The 15,956-nt window shown below is 35.0% G+C and overlaps 2 protein-coding genes across 4 annotated transcripts in view; both read left to right on the forward strand.

The window, feature by feature from the left end:
• LOC137616269 (cAMP-dependent protein kinase inhibitor alpha-like) overlaps positions 1–15,956 on the forward strand; it is a 600,285-nt gene that overhangs the window by 548,394 nt on the left and 35,935 nt on the right. For all 3 annotated transcript variants that reach the window (XM_068345889.1, XM_068345891.1, XM_068345890.1), the window contains exon 2: positions 5,507–5,616. The gene's annotated coding sequence lies outside the window, so the exon portion shown is untranslated. The remainder of the gene's footprint in view (positions 1–5,506; positions 5,617–15,956) is intronic.
• The window catches only part of LOC137616747 (uncharacterized), a 75,481-nt gene that overhangs the window by 38,498 nt on the left and 21,027 nt on the right, over positions 1–15,956 (forward strand). Inside the window, exon 2 of the mRNA XM_068346748.1 lies at positions 15,217–15,294. Within this exon, the coding sequence (XP_068202849.1) occupies positions 15,217–15,294 (78 nt within the window). The remainder of the gene's footprint in view (positions 1–15,216; positions 15,295–15,956) is intronic.

Consider the following 15,956-nt stretch of genomic DNA (forward strand, 5'->3'; position numbering starts at 1 on the left):
TGTCTGCCTCTTACATTTTTTGTTCTTGGTATTTCTTATCGGTCATGACCGAGTGCATATCTCCATCATCTTTCAAATTTTATCCTCCCTCACATTCTTGATGTCAACAGAGCCCAATTTTTTTTAACCTTCTCCTTTTTTCACCTCCTCCCCTCCCACACACGCACACACAAACACATACACATATATGTATATATATGTATATTTATATATATATATATATATATATATATATATATGTGTGTGTGTATCTATATATATATATATATATATATATGTGTGTGTATCTATATATATATATGTATATATATATATATATATATATATATATATGTATATATATATATATATATATATATATATATATACTTTATATATTTGTCACTATGCTGGAGGAAGGATCAGAAAAACGAAATTGTCGTTTTTCTGATCCTTCCTCCAGCATTGTGACAAATATATACTGTACATCGCATGCCTCAGCGATAGATCGTCAATATATATATATATATATATATATATATATATATATATATATATATATATATATATATATATATATATATATACTGTATATATATATATACATTGTTTTGTATTTGTCACTTGTGTAGGACCTTTCATATTTGTAAAGTATATATTTGAGTAATATTTGCACCTTTAATAAGAAACAAGCTTATATTTTTCTTTGTAAACGTATAGAATTTATAATTTACCACCGCGCTTGACAAAGGCCCAAAGGCTGAAATCCACAATATTTTTTATCTATTCTTAAGGTGCATAGAATCAAATGACTGCAGTTCGAGCCACGCTGTAATAGCTACCATTCATCGTCGAAATAATCTCCATAGCATCTGCAGTGTAAAGTATGCTTCTTACTTATCTTTTTCCTGCGTGGTCTTTGCTGCTGGTTTCGTCGGCATTGAAGTCGGAACGAGAAAATTTATCGGATTCGGTTAAGCGTAATTGCAAATAAGATGGTTTTAGGGGAGAGGGCCGTTTGGCGGGAAGAGATTTGGGAGGAAGGAGCTTCAGCAGTGGGAATTATTGGTTTACGCTGATGTAGGTAAATGATACAGAAGTTTAAGTTGTTGGAGTTATTATCTACCTTTGAAATAATAGAGTTAGGTGATAATCCTGTAATTGTATACCCGTTGAGATACTACCGCTAGAAGGTTATTGGTCATTTGAATGGCCAGACAGTGCTACATTGGATCCCTTTCTCTGGTTACGACTCATTTTGTCTTTTCCTACACATACACCGAATAGTCTGGCATATTCTTTCCATATTCTCCTCTGTCCTCATACTCTTGCCAACACTGAGATTACCAAACAGTTCTTCTTCACTCAAGGGGTTAACTACTGCACTGTAATTGTTCAGCAGCCAAGACTCTGGTAAACAGCTCTTCTAGGAGGACACTCCAAATTCAAACTACTGTTCTCTAGTCTTCGGTAGTGCCATAGCCTCTGTACCATGGTTTTCCACTGCTTTAGATTAGAGTTTTCCGGCTTTAGGGTACACTCGGCACACTTGTTTTTTTTTCTTTCTTTTTTCCAGAAGTCATGGATGCCTGTTGGTTTATGAAGAGGTTGTCTTCTTGTGTTTTTTTTTTTTTTTTTTTTTTTTTTTTTTTTCGAACCATCCTTACTGTCCTTGAATTGGGCTTAAATTGGCCTCAATCATATAATAGTGTTAATCCTTTTGTCCCTTTGAATGAGAGTCTAGTCAACATATTTGATAGGCGTATCCCTTCTCTTGTGCTAAGGTACCGAGTAAAAGACAAACCCTGGTTCAATGATTATTGTAGATGTGCTTAATTAGAGAAGCAGGAGCCCTATCATCTTTGGAAGGGTAACAGATCAGATTTGACAGGGAATAACTATACTCAGCTTAGACCTTTTGCTCAACTGAAAAGGAATATAATTTAACCATAAAAGAAACCCTTTCTGTTACAACCCAGGAACATAAGTGGTGGGTATGGTGTAGACGCAACAGTTCCTCCTTTACTTCCTCCAGATGGCTCTGTGATTCACTTGTCCAAAGGTTAAGGCAACCCTTTAGGCTGATGTGTTTGACAGTGAGTAGAGAAATGAGAAACTTGATCTCCCTCATTCTTGTGGTCCTGAGGCTAAACTAACTAGTTTAACTTTTCGGTCTTGTGAAATTAAAGCTCTGTTCATGGACCTTAATGCTTATGGAGGTGTAAACCCAATTAATATTTTTCCTTTGTTTTTTTATGAAGACTGCTGGTTTTCTAGCTCTGAAGTTATCTGTTATTTTGTGCAAATCAGCAAGAAGCGGTTCTTTTAGCATTTGTTGGAGAAATGGTAATGTTACTCCATTTATGTAAAGGTATTTGTGGTAGCTCAAGTAGAGTTAATTACCGACCAATTTGCATAACTCCCATATTGCTGAAGGTAATCATCTGTTCCCTAGTTTGCAATTTGGCTTTCGTAAAGGCCTCGGTTCATGTGATACCCTTCCTACAATCGCCAATGCTATACAGAATTCCCTTCATTGTGGACAGGAAGTTTGTATGATTGGCCTTGATTTTAGTGCTGCCTCTGACTGTGTTAATCATGATTAATCATGAGGCCCTTGTTTTCAAACTCAAACAGTTAGGAGTGGGTGGGTGTTTTCTTAGCATCATTATTGAATTTTTAAGTAACAGATCGCAAAGAGCTGTTGTGTATGGGCACCATAGTGAGTATAGGAATCTGATATCAAGTGTTCCCCAGGGTAGTGTTCTAGGCCCATTACTTTTCATACTATATACACATAACATTAGGTTTGGTGTAGAAAACAAGTTTGTTGCAGATGTAAATGATGCTACACTCTTTGCATCAATTTCATCTCTTGAATGTAGATCTGGGGTTGGTGAATCCCTTAATAGAGATCTAGCTAAAATTAGTGCATTGTGCAAATTATGGCGCATGAAGTGGAATCCTAATAAAACTCGAAGTATGATTGTAAGTAGGTCAAGGACAGTGACTCCTCAACATCTGGATCTCAGCGTTGATAATGTTTCTTTAACTCTGTATGACTTAAAAATTTTAGTTGCGATTTTCGACAGCAAATTTACTTTTGAGAAACACATTAGGTCTGTCTTATTCAATTGCACAAAATATTTTCTAATTGAGAAAGTCTTTGAATATTTTCGGTGATCAATCTATCCTGAAGATGTGTTTTAATTCTTTCACTCTACCTTGTTTAAAGTATTATTCTCCTGTCTGGTCTTCAGCTGCTGATTCTCATCTTGATTTATTGGACAGAAACTTATGGTCTATTAAGTTCTTATTCCTCGTCTAGATATTAATCTTTAGCACCGCCGTTTAATTAGTTCGTTATGCATGTTGCATAAGATTTTTCATAATTCAGCTCATCCTTTACATTCAGATCTTCTCGGACAGTACCATCCTTTTCGTAAAACTAGGTATACAGTTAATTCTAATAGTCATGCATTCATCATGAAGCTCTATACTACACAGTATTCTAGAGGTTTTATTCTAGCTGTGACCAAATTGTGAAATGATCTTCCTAATCGGGTAGTTGAATCGGTAGAACTTCAAAAGTTCAACCTTACTGCAAATGTTTTCATGTTGAACATCCTGACTTAAGTCTCTTTTATAGTTTATATATGTAAGATCTGTTATAATGTTGTTACTGCTAGTGGTGGATATGGCTTCCGGCACCACTTTTCTTGAGGACTGGCACTGAGGCCTATAGAAAGGGGACTCAATTTTTTTACCCCACGATGAAAAGGGTGCACTAAGTACAACGGCCCGTGAATCACTGTGTACATTCTGGTATGTATGCCCTTGGTCCTCTGACTTCGAAAGTTCTGTGTTTGGTTAAAAGGGGGATGTTGAAGGACCAATCTGTAATTACCCATAGAGATGCCGGTAATAGAGGGAAGTTTCACTTGGAGGGTTTAAATAGGATCTTAATTAGTTTTCTTCAGTTAGGGCAGGAATAGCACAATAAGTTCACATTGTTTTTCATTAATTAATGTTAGAATAGACACACAGATAACGAAATGGTCAGATAAACAAGTTATTCTATTAAATGTTTGTGACAATAAAATTTGTAGTATGCTACCCACCTCCACCCACACAAAGTATATTGACTGCTCATCTAGGAAAAGGTTCTCCTCTGGTCAAAGTAGTTCTGTGTATGCGGCAGTAGTTTAGGTCCGTCCATGGGTTGAATGGGGCGGACATTCTCGAGTGCGGGGTCCTCTTATCCCGGCTTTGGCGGGGTGAGATTGCAAGGTCCGCCCATGGATGCATCCATTGGTCCCGGCAAATAGAACGACGTCCTGTCTGGAACAAGCAAACACAATTGGGAGGAAATGCCAAGAGAAGGTTATTCTAAGATTCAGAACTACAGGAGAAGAAAAATTAGGTTGAGAAAATGCAGCTGTTGAAAGAATGAAAATAGTTTTCAAATGAAGAAAACATTAAGGCAGGTGTCTAAGCTCCCTACTCGAGGACAAGTTATAAGTCTTAACTAATCTCATATATACAGGATTCAGGGCAATAGAATTTACAAAGGATAATTTAGGTCAAAGAGTTTGGTTCTTGGCTGGATGATTTTTGCATCTTGAAGAGGGTAGGAATTTAATTGAAGTATTATTGTGTGGTCTGAGTATACTAGTGGCTAATCAAGAGAGTAGGGAAACACTCGAATACATGTTTTCAGGGTTGTCAAATGGCATATGCCGGAGGTAAGATACCCGGGCACGTCAGGGAAAAGTTTAAGTCAAAAGAGTCACTTTACTAGACAATGCGCTCTCAGGTGCATTAGTCTCCCTCGGAATTTTAAGAGTCTGGAGTCGTACAAGAAAGAAATTTATATGATCATGGGGTGTCAATTAATCTGACAATTAGCAATACGAATATTGATCTCAAAGTTCAACATGCCTATAGAGAGAGGGATTTAAAAGTTATTTATTTTGATACTAATTGATTGATTAATTTAAGGTTTTCTGGCATCCTGACATCGAAGGTCATTGACGCTGAATATTTTTATACTAAATATAAGTATAATGGGCTAAATATTATAGACATGCACTTCGGTCTAAACCGAATAATATAATGCAGGCAATAGTTTAATGAGTAAGAATATAATTTTGTTAGTAGCATACTTATCCTAAGGTTAGTAAGGACATATAGAGGATTTAAAGTTAATTAATTCAATACTTATCATGTGAGAATTCATATATCTAGATTTGTTTGGAATTTCGGTAAGATTTTGAACACTATTCTTAAAATATTGTATTTCAATTGTTCATTACTTCTCATATAGGTTATATATTTTCTTGTTTACTTTCCTCACTGGTCTCTTTTTCCCTATTGGAGCCCTTGATCCTATAGCATCCTACTTTTTCAATTAGGCTTGTAGCTTAACTAGTAATAATAATAGTAAAGGGGAAAGGGCTAATTTAACACATTTGAATGGCTTTTTGTCACCCGTCCTGGCTAATGTTTTCATTTCTATTGTTTTCAGGAGACAAGGATGAAGACCATATTGGCTTCCGGCATCGTTGGAGTGAAATCTTTCTAAGGTTCGAACGCTGTACGACATGCTAACACCTACTCAGCTGCCTCACCACCACCGTGAGTTACTAATTCCCTTCCTGTTTGAATAATTCTTAAAACTTTTTTTTCCAAAGCGAGGGTGTCTCGCTTTGATCAAGTCTGTTACACTTATAAGAACACAAGAGTAAGATTTCCTATGGGATGGTAGGGTACTCTCATGTTAATATGGAAAAGGCGAAGCAAAATAGAATTGGAGTGGTATTAGATTTGGAGGTGTGAGGTGTGAATAGAAATATTTAAGAATGAAATTTAGATTTAAATGGAAAGATAAATATAGGACTTGTAAGATATGCTGTGTATATATATATATATATATATATATATATATATATATATATATATATATATATATATATATACATATATATATACAGTATATATATATATATATATATATATATATATATATATATATATATAGTTAGTACATGTGTATAGGCATATAGATATAATGTACAAACCGACACACATACACACACACATATATATATATATATATATATATATATATATATATATATATATATATATATATATATATATACTAGAGGTATAAATTTAAACCTGGAACTTGGAAAATTTTAGAAAACAGGATTTGCAATTGATAAATCTTGACATTGTTGGTGCTTGACCAAGATGTCACTGTTAGGTTTAGTCTCATAGTATTTGCGAATGTTGTTGTTCCAAAGCGCAAGTGTCATGGAAGGGTAAACAAACAGATAAATAATTTAGAGCTGTTTAGTTAGAAAAGCCCGATAGCAAGTTATCACGAGGCGGTTTCTAATGGAGATACGGTAGCAGTGATTCTTAGCAATTAATACATAAGAGTAGTAGATCCGCGAATGATGTGAATACATTCTTCCATAGATACTGAATATATGAGACTATTTCATTACATTTGCTGACCGAGTGCCCCACTTATAGCATAGAAAGAAATAGATATCAATTTGAGGATCGAGGTGAGGATGGCAGGTTCATCCTTGCAAATATTCTTGGACAGGTTATGTCGTACTATGCTATGGATATTTTTAGATTTATATCAGAAGCAGGTCTTCTGAAAGCTATTTATAATATATTTGTTTTTAATGTTTTGATTGAATATTTTTTTTTTTACTCTTTATTTATGATGAACGATATTGGCGTCAATGACCCTCGATGTCAGGATGCCAGAAAACTTCATATCATTCATTTAATGTAAAGAATTATGATTAGCTTCGATCCTGGATCTAAAGGAACTCGCGTACTTCTAGGTCGAGGAAATGCAAGTCCTTGATTTAAATCTCTTATATAATCTGTATGAAAAAGGGATTTAAGCATTGTGCACTCCCTGAGGTGTCAACACACAAATTAATATTAAGAATGATTCATGTAAGTCATGACTAATGATTTCATGGGACATTATAGACTAAAATGAGGCAATGAAAACAATTCTTTTATCTTAAAATTAATACCTGTTTGATAGAGATTCGGTGTGTGGGCGAAGTAATATTTATTCAGTAACATGAACAATTGTCGCAAATCCAGTGAAAGTGACAATAATCGTACTTGGGACTTCAAGTTAATAGTATTTCACAGCGTGGGTAATTGAGTAGACACTTGACAGATGGTAGAAGGGGTACTAATTAATTTCGCCAACGAAGTTGGATTGAGGTTATGATTTACCCCCTGTAGCTTGTGTGTGTATTTGTTTGTGAACAGCTTCCTGGCCACAATTTTAATAGCAGAGTAATGAAACTTGTGGGGATTTTAAACTTGGGTAAAGAGCTGGAAATGTTTAAATTCTGGAAGGTCAAATGTCAAGGTCACGGACGAGCAAAACGTCGATATCACGTAAACAGCCATAAGTTTGGACATCGTTGTCAAAGAGACCACCAACTTGGTTCATATTTGAGTGTATGAAAATCCACGCCAACGAGAAATAAGATACCGTGGTGGAGGTCTGCACTCTACTGAGTGGCCCTCTAGTTTTGTACTGTTAAGAAGAGCCAGTAAGGACGAGAGTGTTCAATGGGCTGGTAATAGTTATAAACGATAAAGCTGTTGGATAGGTGACAACCAAAACAAATAGTTGAACTGGTTGTTTAAAAGATATTTGGTCCCATTAATTTAATATTCAACATAAATGAGGATCAACTTGGGTTTACTGTCGTACAGTAAGCAAAGAAAATTATTCTCTCGGTGAGAATTGGGAACCTTTTTGTTTTAGAGAGGTAATCATTCACGTACGTGAATGCAGGTAGCGGTTTTATACAAATGTTTTCATCCTTTGTCTTCCCCCAGGCTATTTGGAACTTTCCAACCCTTAATCCCCAGGGTTTTTTTTCAAGCACATTTTGCTATATATATTTTTTAGATTGCTCTAACAGCCTTAATTTTTGTCATAGAGAGGTCAGGCTGGTTTCATTCTTTTGGAAAATGCCTGATGTTTCTCATAAAGTTATCAAAAATATGCAAAGAAAAAATGTAAATACCAGTTTTTTTTTTTTTTTTTTTTTTTTTTTTTTTTTTTTTTTTTGCAAGGACGTACCAGTACGTCCATGGGGGTAAAGGGGTGAGTTTTGTGAAACGTACCAGTACGTCCTTTGGGGGTAAAAGGGTTAAAGAACGGGAAGGTGGTGTTTTCTTGTAAATGCACACCCAGTAATAAAGCCAATGAAAAAGTGATTTTTGGTTAACCCATTCAGCCTCGAATTTGAATCATTATTAAATGAATGTTCCCTTATATTTAGGGCCCTTAAAAGATAAATAGAAGATGATATTTCAGCATCCTTTAATATTTACGTAATTAAACCCTCCTTACGGCCGAATTACATTTAACTAATACAAAGCATCTGTGTTGAGGTTTTTGGCGTGGAATGAGTTTTGCCTTCTGCAGAGTAATGTTATTTAAAAGTCATAGTTTAGTATATGGAATTCCAAATAAGAAAAGACATCTGTTGTGGAATGTCTAGAATAGAAAATTAAAAAGACTGTCATTAAGGAAAATCCTTTGACACAAGGGAATTTGGATTTATGGGTTTTTGTAGATGTAAGTAATTTCAGATGGGTTTGTGGTTGGTCCAGAAATTGTTGTTCAAGAGGGGATATTATTGTAGAGGAATTAAAAGTTTTGAAATTGCAGTTTTTTTATGCCAGAAAACTGACAATATGGGGGATGTGATTTAGAAAGTACTGTTTTAGAATTGGATTCCTTTATGTAGCATGTGTTATCTTAAAGATGTCTAGTTAAATACGAGCCTTGTGTGAGTTATTTTAGTTGAAAAAAAGTGCTTTTAAAGGTTTAAAGGCCGCTCATGAATGGCAGAGGCAAGGGACAGTGACATTGTCCTATCAGGCAGGACAATGCCCTAGAGACTAACTAACCATATATACATATGATCATTGCTCAAGCCCCCTCTCCACCCAAGCTAGGACCAAGGAGGGACATGCAATAGCTGCTGATGACTCATCAGATAGACCTATAGGCTCCCCCCAAAGCCCCTATCCTAATCTCACAAGAATGGTGAGGTTGCAGCGATCAAAGGAACTAACTAGTTTGAGCGGGACTCGAACCCCAGTCTGGCGTTCACCAGTCAGGGACGTTACCACATCGGCCATCACAAATACCGAAATTTTGCTATTATAGGTGATTTAATTGTTTATTATTTTGTAATGGAACTTATTATTTTATGGAAAGGATCACGACTAAGTAATAACACCAAGAGGTGTAATTGACTCCGTATGTTGAACTGTATATTCTGTGTCAAAGGATTGGCATTCTTTTGTGCAGAGGCGCCAGTTAGGTGATAACAGAGAGACGAGGTCAATGCAAGTAAACTTTATTAAACAATCATCCAGTTTCTATACACCGACTTCCGAGTAAGAACGTCACAAAAATTCAAACTTGATAAGGCCTGAACTATCATGATAACACAGGTTTGTTTATTAAACGAGGAGGGAAGAGCGAGTGATAAGATAAAAAAATCAAAACCGTTAGTCTTCAAACGTGTATGGTACACGTGCGGTCCACTTTCTAGTTTATTTAGCATAGAATTGTGTTAGGAGCTGACTCAAAAATTTGTAGTCCATGGCAATATTTACTATGGAAATTGGTACTTTCAAGTGGGAACCTCATCCATAAAATCGATTCTTCAAAAAGGACCTATGGTACAGAATTCTATCCTTTAAAAGAGACCACTCAAGGCCGAAATGTGAAATTTGGAAAATTGGTAGGGCAGGAAAGCTATCCAGGTCATTAAAGAAATAATTCGTTGTCAAATACTTTAGTAATAAAGCACATCCCACAAATAAACAGATTTATATTTTGGGAACTTCTGAAATACATTATAATATTTGACGATAAACTACCTATCTATCGAAAGACGTTCTAATTTTTATAATATATTAGTTTTTATTTATTGTGATGTATTAATTATTCTGTGGAATATTTTGCACTGCTTGTGTATTACAAAGCTCCAGCGAGCAGTTGTTTTATTTACAGTTTAAATTAACAACGCTTTGTATGATATATTTTGGACCAGAAATCTGAGTTAATTAAATGTGACGGCTTTGATAATTAGTCGTTGTCATATTTTTCCAGTTTACTGTGGTATGCTGAAAGATTAGAAATTATATATATATACATATCTATATGTATATATACTCGTGCGTCACGCTCTAAAGAAAACGGAAATAATTTCATGGTATACTCTTACAAATTCACATTAGACTTTGATTACTTAACCAAAGCACATCTTATATAGTTTTCCCAATTTTGTCTTTAGCACCTGACTTTTTTTAAATATTAGACAAAGAATTGAGTTCTATCAATTTCCATAACCTAGATTATAAAATTAATCTCGGGCCTTTCCGTTTAACGACTAATCCGTTCTTATTGTAAAAGATTTCTAATAAATCTGATCACCCTTTGCTTCAAATCTTCCTAGACATTACTCAATTTCCCGTGCGCCTATCATATTCAATAACCATTACTAAAGCTCAAGGACAGACTTTCAATAAGGTTAGAATCCACCTACCACAACCTTGCTTTACTCATGGACAACTTTATGTAGCCTTCTCAAGAGCAAGGTCTATAAACAGTGTAAGAGTGAAAATTTGTCCTTAGAATAATTCTACTCATGGCCAGAGATGAGGAACTACCTTCACTAGAAGTATCGTATATAAAGAAGTTTTGTAAATTGTTTCATGTATTGCTAATTTTTAAAAATAAATATACAAGTCAAATCTTATCACATTTTATTCAAACATGTAGAGGTTAGGAACAAGATAATTAGTATTGAAATTATCATTTCGTGTAATTTACACGGGTTGGTTCCGCTAGAATAGGTATACAGTATATACATACATATATATATATATATATATATATATATATATATATATATATATATATATATATATATATATACATATATACTGTACATATCTTCTGTTGTTATAACAGAGCCATCTCTCTTTTTGATGGGTATTTGCTTCTTCTTCTTTGCCCCAATCGAGATATCGTTAATAATTCTATGAGCAATTCTTACATTATAGCCACTTCCTGAATTCATAGCTTTGTCAGCCTCATCTGCTTTACTGCCTAAATATTTTCTCCAGTCATTCCTGGGTTTTCTTTTGACCTCACTATCAAAATACTGGAATACTTAGAGTGCTCTACCTTGTAATTTTCATTACTTCCTCGAAAGTTTTCAACAATCAATTTCTGTCTTTAGCTCATTTTTACAGTATCCCAAGAATCATTTGATATTCAGAGCTTTCTCCTTGTTAATGAGTGTCCCAAGACTTCACTACCAACTGACTGATATATGTTCTTAATATCACACCATTCTTCATTAATTGTCTGTTTTTTGTCTCTTAAAGTCTCTAAGACTGCAAATCCATTCCTACATTCTATTGCAACAGTTTCTCTGTGCTCTTCTTCTCAAAACTTGGTTGTATCAAACCTTTGTATTCTATCCATCTTTGGATGGAACACTTTAGTGAGGTTATGAATAGGAGATATGAAGGGAATAATTTGAGTGATATACCTGAAGCTGATGAAGACTTTGATGTGCCCATGAATGAATTCAGTGTGTTTGAAGTCGAAGCTAACCTCCAATAACTAAAGAGATGAAAAGCCCCTGGATACGATGGAATAACTGCCGAGATGATACTGGCCGAAAATGAAGTGACTACCAGACTACCTATAACATTATTTTGTAGAATGTGGCATGAAGAGGCAAAACCTGATGAATGGGAATTAGGAGTGTTGGTGAAAATAGCAAAAAAAGGAGACCTAACTGATTGCAATAATTACAGAGGCATAACACTTACGTCAGTTGTTATGAAAATATATAGTATGCTTATTCTGAAGAGACTGGAGAGTAAGATTGATGAACATATGAGAGATGAACAAGCTGGATTTAGAAAAGGTAGAAGTTGCACTGACCAAATTTTCATTTCGAGGCATATACAGCAATGCTTAAAATATAGAAATCTCCTTTTGATGGCATTTGTGGGCTATTAAAAAGCCTTTTATAGTGTGCACCAGCCAATTTTGTGGAGAGTCCTGCGTTACTATGGAATTCCTCTTAAATATGTAAATTTGATTAATTCATGAGCATAGCAAGTGCAAAGTTAATGTTAATGGAGTCTTATCAAAATAATATCCAGGGTACAGCCGAGTATTCCAAGGGAATGTGTTGTCACCTATGTCGTTTATGCTCCTCATGGATTTTGTAATGGGTAGAACAGTCAGAGATGGTGGAGAAGGATTGGAGTGGATTGGTGATACGAATTTAGCAGACCTAGAGTATGATGATGATGCTGTCCTTGTTAGCAGAACACCACAGGATTTACAATGTTTGCTTACCAGAATGCATGAAATATCCCACGAGTTTGGGCTGAAGATAAATAGAAGAAAGACAGAGATGATGAGAACAGAGTATGCAATGAGATAAAATATCCTTTGAAGGAGAAAGAATTAATGAGGTAGAATCATTTAAGTATTTAGGAACTATGGTCTCCAATACAGAGTCTTTGGAATTGGATTTTAGTGAAAGATTGAAAAAAGCAAATCAGACAATGGCTAGGTTAAGTAAAATTTGTAAATCAAATCGCCTGAAATTACATATCAAAATCAGACTATATATCAGTTTAGTTAGATCGGTGTTAATAGAGGACATGAGTCATGTTATGACATGAAACTATCTCCAATAGATTTAGTAGATTTGAGAATAAAGCCATCAGAAGGATATTGGGAGTTAAGTGGCAGGACAGGATTAGAAATGAAACTATAAAAGAGATTACTCGAGTACCATATGTGGATAAGATCATGATGAGGGGTAGATGGAGATGGATGAGCATGCTCTTCACACTCCCCAAGAGAGATTAGTTCACCAAACTATCAGCAGGACTCCACAAGGAACTAGAAGAGTTGGAAGACCCAGACCTACATGGCTGAGCGAAGTAGATGATGAATGGAGAAGTATCGAATTAAAATCTCAAGATAGAGACGACTGGCGAAATCTAACCGAGGCCCTTTGCGTCAATAGCCGTAGGAGATCATGATGATTATATATATATATATATATATATATATATATATATATACACATAAATATGTATATATATATATATATATATATATGTGTGTGTGTGTGTATATATACATATATATATTTATATATATTTATGTATATATATGTATATATATATATACATACATACGTACATACATACATACATACATGTATACACGCACACACATATATATATGTATATATATATGTATGTATGTTTTTATATATATACACACATACATACACATATACATACTGTAGTGTTTTAATTCTTTCATTCTACTTTGTTTTGCGTAATGTTCTCCTGTCTGGTGTTCAGCTGCTGATTCTCATCTTAATTTGTTGGACAGAAACTTACGGTCTATTAAATTTCTTATTCCTGATCTAGATATTAATCTTTGGCACCGTCGTTCAATTAGTTCATTATGCATGTTGCATAAGATTTTTCATAACTCGGACCATCCTTTACATTCAGATCTCCCTGGACAATTCTATCCTGTTCATAATACTAGGCAGGCAGTTAATTCTAATAGCCAGGCCTTCTCCATCATGAGGCTCAATACTACACAGTATTCTAGAAGTTTTATTCCAGCTGTGACCAAGTTGTGGAATGATCTTCCTTATCGGGTAGTTGAATCAGTAGAACTTCAAAAGCTCAAAGTTGGAGCAAATGTTTTTATGTTGACCAGGCTGACATGAGTCTTTTTATAGTTTATATATGACATATCTGTTAATGACGTTGTTAATGGTTTATATAGGACATATCTGCTTTGACGCTGTTATTGTTTTTAGAATGATATATTGTAAATTTATTCTCATCATTTATTTATTTGCTTATTTCCTTTCCACACTAGGCTATTTTCCCTGTTGGAGCCCTTGGGCTTATAGCATCTTGCTTTTCTAACTAGGGTTGTAGCTTGGCTAGTAATAATAATAATAATAATAATAATAATAATAATAATACATATGCATACTGGTCTGACCTTAATTCTGAAGGATTATAGTTTTCCAAACATCCATAATACCATGAATCTGATACCTTAAATGCTTATTTATTTTTAACCTGGAAAGGTATTTTTGGTGTTGTGGTATATAAGAAATTGAGAAGTATGTCAGATAATGTGTCAAGGTTTCTTATAAGAGGAATGGCGGACGAGAACGATGTGAACAGTCGTTGTAAGGTTGATGAAATGAAGTTAAAATTAAAATGGAGGTCCTCGGAGAGAAAGAAATTACAGGGTTTGACTTTTTTAATCCATGTAATTGTATTTTCTGTGTGTGTGAGAGAGAGAGAGAGAGAGAGAGAGAGAGAGAGAGAGAGAGAGAGAGAGAGAGAGAGAGATATGGCACGGTTAATCTGTTCTAATTACTTGATCTCCTCTGAGGGTTGCCTTTTTGTATGGAAAAACAGTTGAGAGAAACCCTTTTATAACCTTGAAATATAACCTTGAAACTGTATCTAATTACTGTACCTTTACAGCAAGTAAAAAATTGCTGTTGAAACGGGGACAATTTCCAATGCTTAGCAATAATCATGGAAATGATAGCAAAAGTTATCCTTAAATCATAAGAGATCACTAAGTTGACTTGTAGAACATTGGGAATGAGTTCTCAACTCTTCCAAGAGTAAACATCGAAAAAATATTTTTACATTATTATTAGCGTTTCTTTATCCTTGACGCTGTGAATCTTGTTGGAGAGATTAAGACAGGGTCCACTGTGCTGGAGAGCAGATAGGTTGTAATTGAGAGAGACTCTTGAATGCAACTAACTTTATTTCAACAGACAGCGAGGTTTTATAACAATAGTAAATAGTTTCAGTGAAAGGTCACAAATATTCAAACAGATCGATACAAGTAGATAAAGGCATAAACAGGCTATCAGTGCGAGGGAAGAGTGATAACAATACACAAAAAAAAAAAAAAGGAATAAAAAAATATCGTTAAAATCCACCACTGAGATGACAGCTTCAAAACGGACGATCTTAACCCATCATTTGCCAGTTTGATCAACCACAAAGAATTCGATTAATATAGTATTTTATTTTTTGTTTCAGGAGTGTCATTGTTAGAAAGGTGTCGTTGTTTAAAAGCTGGCCGACTATGACTAAATCATGTGGGAAAGTTAAAGTTTCGTATGTTTCACACATCACAGGAATATTGTACATTTTTTTTCTTTTACCATGTTTTATCGATATAGATCTTTTTGTTTGCACCAAATCCCCTTTGTTAGTGATCACTTCACAACTCCGACTAGTCAGAAAATCCTCTTTTGAGATCCGGGAGTTACTGAAGCATTAAAGAAGAGATTTGCCGGAGAGACATTGGGGGAAAAAAGCGTTCAGTTCGCATATAACTCCTAAAGGAAAAATATAATTATTATGAGAGCCACTATGTACTCTATGCCTTATAACTTTATGAATTTGGATTTGGGTTGTGGTGGGTGATGTGGTAACGCCAGACTGGGATTCGAATCCCGCTCCAACTTATTAGTTCCTTTGGTCGCTGCAACCTCACCCTTCTTGTGAGCTAAGGATGGGGGTGTTTGGGGAAGCCTAGAGGTTTATCTGCTGAATCATCAGCAGTCATTGCTTGGCCCTCCTTGGTCCTAGCTTGGGAGGAGAGGGGACGTGAGCGCTGATCATATGTGTATATGGCCAGTATCTAGAGGAATGTCACTGTCCCTTGCCCTTGCCATTCATCAGTGGCCTTTGAACCTATGAATTAAAAATAAGCGCACTTGTTTATGGTAAGTATGAGGAATAGATCCATGGCAATAAAATTGTTGTCGATGATT

This window comes from Palaemon carinicauda, chromosome 22 (assembly GCF_036898095.1).
Source record: "Palaemon carinicauda isolate YSFRI2023 chromosome 22, ASM3689809v2, whole genome shotgun sequence".
In the NCBI taxonomy this organism is placed as follows: domain Eukaryota; kingdom Metazoa; phylum Arthropoda; class Malacostraca; order Decapoda; family Palaemonidae; genus Palaemon; species Palaemon carinicauda.